Raw genomic sequence first — 14,526 nt, 5'->3', positions numbered from 1 at the left:
TTGGAAAAAATTTTTCAAAATTTTTTGATTAAAAGATGAAGGGACTTTAATTAAATAAACAATTAAATGCTTAAATGTTTTTAAAATTAAGTTAACAATAAAAAGTAAGTTGTCAGCTGTCAAAGCAAATGGATACATAACTTTGTATTCTAAATCGTTATCAAAATCTGCATCATTTCCATATATTTCCATTAATTTTTTGTTAAATTTTAATTTTTCATCCTTTTCATTTAATTTAATTAATCTGGTCTTACTATGAATAACAGTAAATAAATTCAAAAAATCAATTAGAGTAGCTAAAATGTAGAAATTATAAAAATTGTTCTTAATGAAATATTTTTTTAAATATTTTGTGCTATTGGCTGTTTCGGATAGCATGTAAATGGATTTTATGTGCTCAGGTATTGGCAAAAAATTCACATAATACTTATTTTGCTCGCTACTGTTGTTGTTATTTCTGTTGCTACTGATATTGTTATTGATGTTGCTACTGCTATTGTTATTGATGTTGCTACTGCTATTGTTATTGATGTTGCTACTGCTATTGTTATTGTTGTCATCACCCCTGCTGTTACAGTTTTCATTTGCGTTTTCATCCCTCACGTATTTTACTTTTTTCTTGTTCACGTGAAAAAAATCTTCATTTGGATTCTCACTTGTATCATTGTTTGCGTTTGCTCCTTCACTCACCGTTTTAATCACGGGGAAAAAGCTGTTACCACTGCTTATGTTATTACAATTGATTATACTATTACCACTATCATTATTATTGCTGCTACTATTACTGCCTCCCCTGCTGTCGTCATTCTCACCTCCTTTACCCTTTTTCCAATTTTCCATTTTAACACTTCTTAAAATTTCACCATTATTCACGCTAAAATTGCCTAAGCTAACAGTGGCTTGGTTCTCACCATTTTGTTCATCAGTGCAATTTGATGCATCTGGGATATTATACTTAATTTTTGAACTGATGTCGTCCGAATTCTTCTGAGTGTTTAGCGTATAAGAAAATGTGTTCAAGCTATCAAGTTCATTGGTGGTGTCATTTTTTTTTACATATTTTAAATTTGGAAAAAAGCACAAATAACTTAATATTTCTTCATACATTTGTGGATTTTTAAAAATAAAAGGATATAATGCTTCATTTAATTCATTCAAAGAGACCCCTAAGGCGTTTGAAATTTTTTCATTTTCTATAGCTTTTAAATCATCCTTTCGCATAAAGCATTTTACTGGTATACCATTATATAAGAAATAAGATTTTAAGTTGTATTCTATTCTGTTTGCAATAACATAATTATCTGTGAAACATTGAATTAATATGTTTATAAGTATTATTAGCATATCCTTAAATTTTCCTTGTTTTGATATGGTTAAAAGTATACCTAAGCTATTTCTACTCATATTATTTAATATTAATTCATTCAAGTCAAAATATGATAATTTTGGATCTTGCGAATTTTCTCCTTTGCTCATTTCATCTGTACAAGGCAAATTTGGTATGATATTTGCATCACTCACATTTTCATCAATGCTATAAATGTTATTCTTCCCGTTATTATTATTACGACTACTTGTGTCATGTGTACTAATTTTTTCATTTTCACTTTCATCAGGATTACTATCCAATTCTCCTGATATGTTATAAGTACTAAAATTTTTATCCCGTAGTGTGTTTTCTTTTCCTAAGGTTTTATCTGGTACATTTTCGACGCTGTTTGTTTGATCACCATTTTTGCCATACAACAAATTACGTCTCTTCTTTTCTTCTATTTGAAATACTTTTTTAAAATTTTTATAAACATTTGGTGGTGAATAGGATATTAAAAAAATTACGTTATTATACATAGTTGTCAAATACTCTATAATTTGCAAAACGCTTAAGCATAACTGAGAATTGTATCCTTTAAAAAAGTACAACGTGTCAATGCATATTTTTATTATATTGTGCTGCTTCTCTGTTGATATAAACCTTATGTTCTCCTTGCTCGTTTGTAAGGATGCATTATGATTTGCTGCAGAATTATTTATGTTCCTCTTTTCATTGGAGTTGTAGAAACCCCTTTCCGATAAATTATTGCTACTGTTATTGTTGCAGTTATTATTATTACTGCAGTTATTATTATTACTGCAGTTATTATTATTACTGCAGTTATTATTATTACTGAAGTGATTATTATTATTATTAGTGCAGCTATTATAATTATAATTATTATTAGTATAATTATTATTATTACTTCCGCTGTTACTATTATGCACACTTCTGACCAAGGTGCCATTTTTTTCCATTTTGGAGGAGCTCCCCATGGTCATGATGCCTACCCCATTTTTGTCCTCATTCAATTTTTCCTCCTTTTGCTTCTTCACTATTTTTTTATTTCTATCATTAAAATTATACAAAGAGTAATTAATAATAATTTTATACAAACACATAAATAGTGGAGCATAAAAACAGGGTGGTTTGGAATACAAAGAAATATATTTATTTTCTTCGTTTTCTAGCATGCAATTATTGATGGCCGTTTTTTGATTGTATTCTGAGTTATCTACATCTATTAAATTCCAATAAGGTATTAGCATATTGTTCGTTTTAATATTTTTATTTATAACTAAACCTTTGTTGTACATAATATTTATCTCTTCCTTTTTATTTTCATTATTTGTAGCACAGTCATGTTTTGTTTGTAATGTGATATTTTCTATGTTGCTATTATTAAGGCTTCCCATAACAGGATGACCGAACCCATTAATGTTCATCTGATTTGCTCCATTACAGTCGTTGTTTAAGTTGTTCATTTGAATATTTCTACAATTCGGATCATACATATTTTTTGTCACATCGTTTGAACATACTAGTTTATGGGGAAAACAACCATCATTTTGCTGATTAATTTGCTCACTAATTTGATCAATGTTTTTCCCATAATTTTGCCCATTATTAACTTCTCCCATTCCTATGTTATTACTACTGTGCAAATTTTCACAATTTTCAAAATTTATGTGACAAGTACCTTCTTCGTTATTGCCTGTATTTGCTTTATTTGCTGCGATTATTTTGTTGTATTTTCTTTTCCTTTTATATTTTTCCTGCATTTTTTTTAAAGAGTCCATATTATCACTATTATCATTAGCACAGATTTCAACGCTGCTACTACTGCAATTTGGTGGAATCACATTTACTACTAACTCTTCATGATTATATTTTTGGCATGAATCTACTAGTGTATTATTTTTGTTTTCTTCATTTAAGAAATAATTAACATTATTTTCTATATTTTTTACATAGGAGATATTAAATTTTTGTATAAAAAAGATACAATAATCTAGTATGTTTCTATCTATATGAAGAATTAAATTTTTGGCTATGCTATAGTTGTGAATAATGTTATATAATGTAAAAAATAACATATACAAGCAAAAATGGTATGAATATATTTCCATATCTTTTTGTGATTCATATATTACATCTATGTCTCCTTTAATATACTTTGTTCCAAAAGTAGAATCTATGGGTTCATTTGATTCGTTGTCTATTCCGGGATTGTTACCTTTCTCTTTATGTACTTTATTATTTTTAATCGAATTTTTTTCATCAATGGTATCACTACCTTGACAAAACGCTGTCGTGTTATCATCACTGTGATTACTCGTATCATAGTTGTTTAACTGGTAGTCACCTAACAAATCATTTATTAGGTTATTTCCTCTGCTTTGATTATTACTGCTATTATTCATATTGCTCGTTCTGTTACTGCTTCTACTGCTTGTTGGATTTCTTTCCGCATTATTTGTTGTGTTATTCATTGCGCTGTTAGCTACACTGTTTGGTAAGCTGTTAGTTATACCATTTGTCACGCTGTTCACCATGCCGTTCAGTGCAATACTTGGAACAGTAACCATTGCAGTGTTCAACTCATTATGGGTTGCTCTAGTACTAGCATTAACACTTCCATTGCTGATAATATTATGTCCAGGGGATGAAGCTATATTAACAGCCGCTGAGTTGTTAATACCGAGTGATCTATTATTTGAAGATGTAATACGATTATTATTGTTAATGAGAGTACTTTCTATATTTCTGTTTTCTGACCCTTTATTTTTATTTAAATTTTTTGTGTCCTTTTTATCTTGTTTAGCATTATTATTATCCTCGTTGTTTTTAACATTTTTATTTTTTTTTTTATTAAAATACATAAACAAATGATGGCAATGATAAAAAGGATCGATAGGAAATGATTCATCATTCTTTAATGTTTTAATTTTTTTTGAAATATTTTCTATAAAATAATATAAAATAATAATTTTCACATCTTGATGATTAAATATTCTACTCTTATTACTATTTTTGTCATGTATTGTTTTTTTATATTGATCTAAAAACAGTTTTACCGTCTTCTTGTCAATATCAATGATGAGAAAGCTTAGGTATAAATTCATAAAAGATACTTCGTTATATGGAATGGTTATCATAATGTTTATAAGCATGTTAAAAATATATTTATAAATATACTGCTTTAAGAGTAAATATTTGTCTTCATTCCAAAATTCTTTCATAGTATTTTTTTCTTCATACGTACGAAATAAATTTTTTTTTAATAGTTTTAAATAGTACTGCAAGTAAAAAATCATATTCCTCTTACTGCTCGGATTCATTATTGTTTCATAGTAATAAATTCTTGCGTGTGTCGATTTGGCCTTTGCTTCCTTCAAAATTTCATACATAAAGGGAAATTTCTCCAGCACGTACTTATCGTCCTTGTAAAATATATCTTCCCTATCGTTGCATTTTTTATTTCCAATATTGACGCTTGCATTGGCGTTTCCACTGATGATTGTATTAACGTTTGCACTAGCATTACCGCTAACATTTGCATTGACAATGACGTTGCTATCATCATGTACATTGTTTTCTCCTCCTGTACCTCCTTCCGAAGACTTACCCTCACTGGTATTTCCCACAGCATCATTGGTAGCATTTTCATCGATGACGTTTTCATTGACAGTTTCACTTAAGTTTTCGCTCGTCCTCATTTCGTCATATGCCCTTCTTCTGCTGATGGTCGAATTTTCATCACTGCTATTATCATCAAATTCGTAGTAGGTCGACCTTTTACCATCTTTATTTTTCTGACCACCCGATTTTCTGTCTTTATTATAATTTAAAAAGAATTCTTTTCCCTTTACTTTATCCAAATAATTTAATGTACAATCTAAGTCTGTTGTTCCAGAATAATTTAAGCAGTCATATATAGTTTTTTCATCAAAACCCATTACTGCCCATTCTTCTAATATATTTACATTAGGGTAATTATATATATCTTTATCCTTTTCCTTACTGCTTACATTTTTTTTATCTGTATTTTTCTCTTTCATCCATAATTCGATTATTTTCGGTTCTATTTCCGTCGAATGATGAATAAATTTTAAAATTATTTTTAAAAAGGTATATATTATATTATTGTTAAAATTAATATATATATTATTTTTACCTAGATTGTTAATTTTTACACTTGTGCTGTTAATATATGTTAACCACATGAAGATGTTATTCGATATTTCACATTTCACTGATCTTATGGTATTAATTATGTCAAAGTAGTCAAGTGAAAATAAAAAATTATTATTATAGGTAAATGTATTCCTTATCTTTCCCCTTTTCTTTTCTTCATTCTTTTCCTTATAACACTTGTAGTCGCATTTATCACTCTGTGGCATGTTTTTACTTACGCCATTTTGTACATAATAATTATTCGCGATCTGTGAACCGTTTTCCCCTTTAATATCACCACTATTACTATTGTTACAGTTGCTATTACTATTTCTACCGCTATTATTTTCCTTAAGGGGGCAACTGCCCAGTTCGTTCTTTGCTACGTCATTATGACGCACGTTATTCATATTACCGTTAAGGTTAACATTAGCATTAGTGTTCACGTTAGCGTTAATGTTGACCTCGTTATTTCCAACTTGCAAAATATTAACACCATTGGCATTTTTGTTCTGTTCTAATTGTTCACAGGATCCATTCGTGTATGATGCGCATTTTACTCTCTCCTCCTCTGAATGGTTTATTTTATGAGCAGATGCCTCCTTAGGATTTTCAGCACTATCCCCCGAAGCATGGTTTACGTTCCCTCCTTGAGTATCTGCATTATTCGCACTACTATTTACATCAGTGGCAGCAACAGTTGTAGTGTTATTAGTAACTTGCTCCCCCTTGGAGTCAGTGTTTGGTTTTTCTTGTGATTGACCACCTTCAAAATTGTTGTTAATCCTGGTAAGGGGATGCAGCATTTTTTGACAAAATAATATCAAATTAAATTTTCCTATATTTATAAGACTAATGAAAAAATCTAAGAAAGCATTAATTCCTTTAACTGTAATTTGTAAATAGGTTTTGATATTATTTACATCTGAGTCTGCATAATATTGCATTAACCTCATTATATATCGAACAAAATAGGTATTGGTGCATGTATAATTTTTACTTATATGTATAGGAATATAGTACGTAAATTTCGAGTTCACGTTTTGCTTATTTTCCTTCTTTTTTTTATAATATAATGCTAAGAGGGATATATATACACTCATAACATAATTAAACATATTGAATATAAAATCAAATGTACCTACTTTGTATAATAAATCTAAGAAATAAAAATAGCTAATGAATTCTAATTTATTATCTGAAAGTAATTTATGTAATATGTTTATTATTTCGGAAATATATTTCACTGTTTTTATAGGGGAATAATTTTCTATATTTACTAAAACTTGTTTCAGTTTATCTTCACATAACATATTGTTAAGATCATTCTGTTCGTCCTTCTCGAAGTCCTTATCTTGCCTCTTTTCGTTCTGCCCATCCCTTGCATCCTTATTATTATTATCCCTTCTTCTGTTATTCAACTTTTCGGTTTTGTATCCGCTATTTGCTCCGTTTAATTCGTTGTAATTATTTGTCCTATCCGTCACCTGTATTAAGCCATTTGCACTTCTAATATTCGTGCATATGTATGTTTTATTATATTTACTCAAGTCAATATTGTTGCCTACGCGTCGTTCATCGTTACGACACAATCTGCTATTACCCACAATGTTACCATCCACACTACTATCAACTATATTATTGTCATCCACATTGTTGAAACTGTACACCCCCTTCTCATAGGCATTGGTATATGCATCTTCATTCGTGCCCCTGCTCATGGTTGTAGTTACATTATGCTCCTTGTTTTCCATCTGATCATTCGACAAGTCTTTATTTGGAACCACCTTGATATTCGAAAAATTAAAATTGTACTTTTTAAATAGTATCTCTTCCATATAGAAACTTTCTGGGAAATAATTGTCGATTTTCTCAACATGATAATTCATATGAGATGTGTAAGAATAATCATAGAGGTTGTAATTTTGGTCGCACTTTTTGTATTCCATATTACTGTTCATGGGATAGCACTGATTGTTACAGTTACTATTACTATTGCAGTTACTATTACTATTGCAGTTACTATTACTGTTGTAGTTACTATTACTGTTGTAGTTACTATTACTGTTGTAGTTACTATTACTGTGATTATTATTGTTATTGTTACCACTGCACGCTACCTTCTGTTGATTTCCCTCAAACATATGTTCATACGCAGTGCAATTCTGTTTTAAGCTATTCGGTTCCACACTACTTGGGGATGCCTTGTATATTTTTTTTGCCGCATTTTTAAGAGGATTCTTCACTGCATAACTGCTACAGTCATTACCGATGTTAGTGTTTCCCGTACCACTGTTATTATTGTCGCTAGTAGTTGTAGTACTATATTTTACCCTTTTTTCGTTTTCCTTATTCAAATAATTAATTTTTTCCACCGTCACATAATCATAAAGTACAGTATAAATACTACTCACATCCATGGTCATGTATGAATTTTCCTGAATAGGCTTCGTAACTAATGGTACATTCATCATGCATTTTGTCAAGCACCTAATAATGCACAGTATATGCTTCTGCTGTATAACATTGTAAAAAACATAATTTGGACTTGACTTCAATTTTAATTGCCTTGTATGACAGGCTAAGTTAACCATAATAAAAAATTTCTTAATAACTACTAATAATGATCGTAAACTTTCGCACATGACATACTTCGATTCGTATGGATAACTTGTGTGCATTTTAATGTCTTTATCTTCAATATAATAATCATTATACTCGAATTTTGGTGTTTTTACCTTCTTCGATTTGTCATTATCGAGATGGCTTCTTTTGCCGTGTTCTCCTTCACGGTTAGCAGTGCCATTGCCAGTACCATCACCAGTACCATTACTATCATTCATATTATTATCATTATTATACTTGGCATACATTGTCATAATAGTTTCAGCAGGCAAGGTACTGTTGTCATTACTACTGATTGTGTTTCTATTTAATTCATTATTGTTACTCGAATATATTGTAGTAGTATTATTTTTATTTGTTTCAATACTTACTGGAATATTTTGTTCAAACAAATCATTATACATTTGACCATAATTATTATCTGCATCACTTGGAGCACTACTACTAACATCTTTGTTGGTGTCATATTTCTCGAATGAGTTTTCCAAACTTGAAAAATATTTTTTAAATTTTGATTTTTCTTTTTTCTTAAAAGCAATTATATCTGAGGGGTTTTTCATATTCTTATGAATAAAGGAAGAAAATTCTGATATAACTTGTGAGAGCGTATATTTATATACAGCTTTATAAACCCTATCCTCATCATCCAGAAGACTAAGATGATCAGTAAATTTGTAATCATCTGCATTGTCTTGATCACATATGATATGTACTTTATTTTCTGTATTGTTTAATTCATATAAATTGTTATTAACTGAATAGCAAAATAAGGATCTTGTAGATCCATATAAATTATATAACAAATAATCCGACTTGTTTTGACTATTTCTTAGGGTTTTTTTTATATGTTCATGTATACATACTTTGTCTTTTAAATGTAAAAAGATATTCAAATTTAAGTCATTCGTTTGATAAAAATAAAGAGTATAAAAGAAATCAAAAACACTTTCAATAGTTACAAGAACGTCTGAAAAGACTTCTAAAATTTTCCTATTTGATAACTCTGGTGAATCATACATTTTCTCTTCATTTCCGTATAATCCTTTTGCATCCGTATATGCAGAAATTAAAAAATATAAAATGTTAAATAACTGCGTAATGTTACACAACAGTAGTTTATTGCGATCTATAAACGGACCGCAAAAAAAATCCGTCCTTAAATACTTATTGCTATGGTTGTTACCGTTTCGGCTAGCTATGTTACCGTTTCTACTTGCATTTTTAAACTTCCTCATGGCAATGTTACTACTGCTACTCGCATCATCACCGCCTCTACTCACAGTAGTATTATCTTTCCCTCCCCCAATTACTGACTTCTTAGCCACAACTATATTTTCGCTGAGATCGAAATAAAGGCTATTTTTCAACAGTAAATTCAAATACTGTATGTATAAAACAAAATTGCTGTAATTATAAAGGGGGAACAGGAATTGATTGTAAATATTCTTAAAGGAGGAATAAAGATAAATTTTCATAATAAAGGTGTAAATAGGATGATACTCAAAGATATGAATAAAATTCGGTGGTAAGCTTATTAAATTAGTAAATGCCATTAAAAATTTCAAACCATTCAATTTTATAAAAGTTTTAATCCACGAACTTTTCATATAGGACAAAATACATCTACAAACAATAGATAACCTATCTAGAAAAAAATTATCTTTTCTATATTTGTATCTGTCAATATTTAAATCTTTTAATTGTACATCTTGCGATTTTTTAACACATGACTCTACATATTTTTCAATATAATTATAATCTATACATTTCCAATAGCCTAAATTTAAACCCTCGATATATAATTTTTTTAAAAGCTTTACATGAAATGTTAAAAAGTCTTTCATAACAAAACCATAATTTTCTAACTCGTTAATAATATTACCAATCGAAACAGCAATATCCCCAAATCGATCAAAAAAAAAATAATCTGTCTTGATTACAAAATGGAAAAGATTATATATTGGTGTGTAATTTAACTTTTTCATAGCTGATTTTCCAATGCTATGAATAAACATTAGGGATAATAAGGAGGGTACATATATTAATACAGTTTCATCTTTCAAATTCTCTTCTACTATACTGTTCAACATAATATTTAATATTCCTTCTTTTAATAAAGTAGATAAAATGGTTGGATCTTCATAAATATGTTCATATATAAACCCTAATATATATCCATATAAACATAAACCAAATTTATGTGGATATTTTAAAATATATTTAATTATTTTAACAGAAATATAATTATTTGTAAATATATCAAGTAATGTATCTGTTGGCGAATGTCCTTTCAAAGCTAAGTTTAGAGCCTTTATTATCATCTTTATTATTTTTACTCTCTCTTCATATATATATAACTTCAACCAAAAGGTAAATCTGTTAAGTAAAATATCATCAGTCGCGTTAACGTTGATATTATTTTCGGCAAAAAGTTTTATAAGCCTCTCGTTATGATGTGAAAATATGCTATTCTCATTATATACTTGTGATGTTGTATCTACAAGCTTGACATTAGCTACTGTTATTTTACTCTGCACACTATTATTATTATACTCATTATTATGGTTAATATTATGATCATTATTATTGTCATTATTACATCTCTGTACATCGCCAGTAAGACAATCTGAAGTATTATTGAGGGCACTATTTTTGATATGTATCCCTTTTGCAGAGTTTCTATGAATATTATCATCATCACCATGTGTGTCTAACTCTGTGTTATTATTTTTGTTTCCACCATGCAAATTACCAAATCGTGTATTGTTTGCATTCTTCCTATTACGTATATATAGCTCCATATCCTCCTTACTTTCAATAAAAGTTTTGTCATATTCATCATAATTAAATGGTTCAAAGTAGTACTTTAAAAAATCATCTCTTTTCATATGATAAAAACTATCTGACATCATAAATATTTCATATTGAAAACGGGACAGTAATATTTTATATAATTCCTCTTCATTTTTTGCAGTAAAATAAAAATTTGGCGTAAAATCTAGTAGTGTTTCCATTATTCTTAATAACATATGAACTATAGGTAAGTTAAGCGTATAACTGTCTAATAAATATATGGGGAAATTTTTTAATGTATTTTGTTGAGCTATGGTTAAAATAGGACATGGTTCCATTATACATATATGATATAAGGTTAATAATTGCTGCATCATAGATACTTGTTTTTTTTTTTTCCTAAAATCTTTAAAATATTTTTTAGTAATATTTGTAAATTCACTTTCACCACTTAATTTACATTTTTTAATGTTATTTATTATAACTTCTTCACTTATAAAATTTCCATATTGTATTTCTTCTTTATATCTATTACTTTCATTCTGCTGGTTGTTATTTACTCTACTATCTGTGTTACTACTAATATGAATATCCTCCGTGTTATTTATGTAGTCCAAAATGCTTATATTTCCTTCATGGTTTACATTATTTCTGTTGTTAATATAATCAAAAATGTTCATATTTTCACCTACATTTGCATTAACATCATTTGATCTGTTGTTATTCCGTACTGCTACCAAGTTCTCACTTGTGCCGCCGTTCGGATTGTTCATAATGGTACGATTATCATGATTACTATGATTTGCAGCATCCACATAATTGATATAACTCATAATATTGGTGGAATTATTAGTACCCAAGGAGTCTCTTAATATATAACCACTACTATTTTCAATGACGCTATTTGGGCGATCCTGGATGTTCAGATGATTCTCATCACTATTTGCTGCTATATCTACATTATCATTATTCGTTTTTTCACCTCCAGGTTGTTCAACACTAATTCCATGGGTGACATCATTTCCTATTTGGCCATAATTATCACCAGATAAAACTGCTGTTTGTGCACCGCTTGTACAATGTACGGTAGATATTTGATTACTTTCGATATTTTGTAATGGCCTTAAATTACTGGAGGTTGTATCATTTGGATCGTGGGTCGCTAAAACAGAGAGATTCATCTGTTGTTGCTGTTGCTGCTGTTGCTGCTGTTCCCACTGATGTCGAAGCTGTTCCCACCGTTGTAGATGCTGTTCCCACTGCTGCTGCTGCTGTTCCCACCGCTGTAATCGTGAGATGTTTCTCGGTCTATTATTACTTTGTCCTTGTGACATATAAGAAAAATTATTTGGGTTCGAACTCGCATTGCTTACATTTGGTAAGAGTTCACTTACTGAGCTGTATATATTGCCTCGGGCGAAATTAGTATTATTCGCACTATTATTATCGTTACTACTGTTGCTATTATTACAGCTAACATTATCAATGGGAGCAATTACAATGTTCTTACTGTGGCTTCCACTAGGAGCGTATGAAATACCATTCCTTTGACTTCCATGTTTTCTTATATAAATTGAGTTAATATCATTGGTGCTATACATCTCGTCCTTGCATTCATTCATTATGTATAAGGGACATATATCCTTTTGTATAGTATTAGGTGACAAAAAATAATTTAAGTAATATTTAAAAATACTAATAAATAAGCCACTATGCAAACGCAAACCCAAAATATCTGAAACGACTTTATAATGCAAATGTGATTCTATTGCTGTGGTTAATAAATCGAAAATAATATGTAAAGTATTATAATGAATGTATTTATGGTACTTTAAAAAGTACAATAGCTCTTGTAAAAATATTGTATTACTAGGTATAATCTGAGGATATAATATAGAATTAATTGACAAAGAACCGGATATAATTAAATACCTTAAATTAAACAATTTTCTTCTATATTTTGGGCATAATAATCCCATATATATTCTTAATTTATGTCTTAAATCATATGCTTTCTTTTCACAGATATTATATTTCCTAACAACTGTATCATATGCATATTGAAGTACTTCTTTTGCTTCATTATACTTAACTTCTTTTGGAAAAATTGAAGTAAAAGGTATTTTGTAATCATCAATTTGTATAACTATTTTATTTACATTTAAATTGTAATCAATTAAATCTAAAAAGTATCTATTCTCAATTTTATAATAAACATTATTCATATATTTTTTATCTAATGGGTCATGTAAATAATATAGAACTATTCCTGATATATAGTTATTATCATTTATTCTACCAAGGTCATTATTAATATATGGATGAAGAAAATTCGGTACTGGTATATTAATTAGTGCTGATAAAAAATTCACAATTTCGTTAATTTTATTCTCATTTTTTTTCGTTTTTTTTATAAATAAATAATATATATTTAATATTTGAGCAGACAAAATTGATATCTTGGGATTGAAACTCCATAAAAGTACTAGCAAATGATCTAACGAATTATACTTTGATTTACTTAAACAATTATCTAATATGTAATACGTAAACCTTAGCACTTCTTCTATAAGCAAATCGGACGGTATAAATGTATCATCACTTTGTTCTTTTTCTACCCTCTGGTCCTCTTTCTTATTACTATTCACAGGGGGGAAGTATTCATTTCGTCCTTCTTCATAATTGTTATTACTACGCATATCACTACAAATATCACTACAATTGTTTGCCTTATTTATAGGACCAATATTATGGTCACCTAAATGAGTGTCTTTTACCCCATTTTCATTTAACTTAATCTTATCATCCTCTTTAATAACACTATTTTCTTGCTTATTTAATTTATTATGTACAATATATTTATGAAGTAAGTCGTCAAACCTATTTAGTACTGGGGCCCACGCAATTAAATCGGATTTCAACCATACCCAATCAACGAATGGGAATAAGTGATCTAATAAATTCTTGTTGTCACATGTAGATAAAACATGAATAAAAAACTTTTCCTCTTCACTAATTTTATCTAGCATCAATATGAAATTATCATCTTTCGGTATTTGGATTTTCATCTTTTACACATAACTTTGGTGAAAACTGAGGGTAATGTTCATAACTATTACTAAATGGAGGGGGAAGGAGCCGTGGAGCTATACACGCGAATAGGTATATACATACATATACATGCACATAAACATGTACACGTACATATATATATACATATATATATATATTTGTGTATTATAAGCATATCGGCACATGCATCTACACCATACACGCAAAAATATATATACACATGTATCTATAAATACCTATATACGTTCGATTGCAAATGCGTATGCACATATACATATACACATATATACATATAAACATATATACATATAGACTTATAAACATATATACCTATAAACATATATACCTATAAACATATATACCTATAAACATATATACCTATACACACATATACCTATAAACATATATACCTATAAACATATATACCTATAAACATATATACCTATAAACATATACACATATATGTGTGTGCTACCACTATATACACTTATAAAACGTGCACTTCTCCAAAGGGAAAAATAAAATAATTTCACGCAAAAAAAGGGGAA

General features: G+C 29.0%; 1 protein-coding gene across 1 annotated transcript in view; it reads right to left on the bottom strand.

Annotated features, from left to right (window-relative positions):
• Positions 1-13,974, bottom strand: part of MKS88_001321 (HECT-like E3 ubiquitin ligase) — a gene marked incomplete at both ends in the record, with an annotated part of 28,179 nt that extends 14,205 nt beyond the window's left edge. Inside the window, one exon of the mRNA XM_067214238.1 lies at positions 142-13,974. Coding sequence (XP_067074693.1) covers positions 142-13,974 — 13,833 coding nt within the window. The remainder of the gene's footprint in view (positions 1-141) is intronic.
• Between the last annotated feature and the right edge of the window lie 552 nt (positions 13,975-14,526).

This window comes from Plasmodium brasilianum, chromosome 5 (genome assembly GCF_023973825.1).
Source record: "Plasmodium brasilianum strain Bolivian I chromosome 5, whole genome shotgun sequence".
Taxonomy (NCBI): Eukaryota; Apicomplexa; class Aconoidasida; order Haemosporida; family Plasmodiidae; genus Plasmodium; species Plasmodium brasilianum.
The sequence above is the reverse complement of the archived record's forward strand: the minus strand, read 5'-3'. Positions and strand labels throughout refer to the sequence as shown.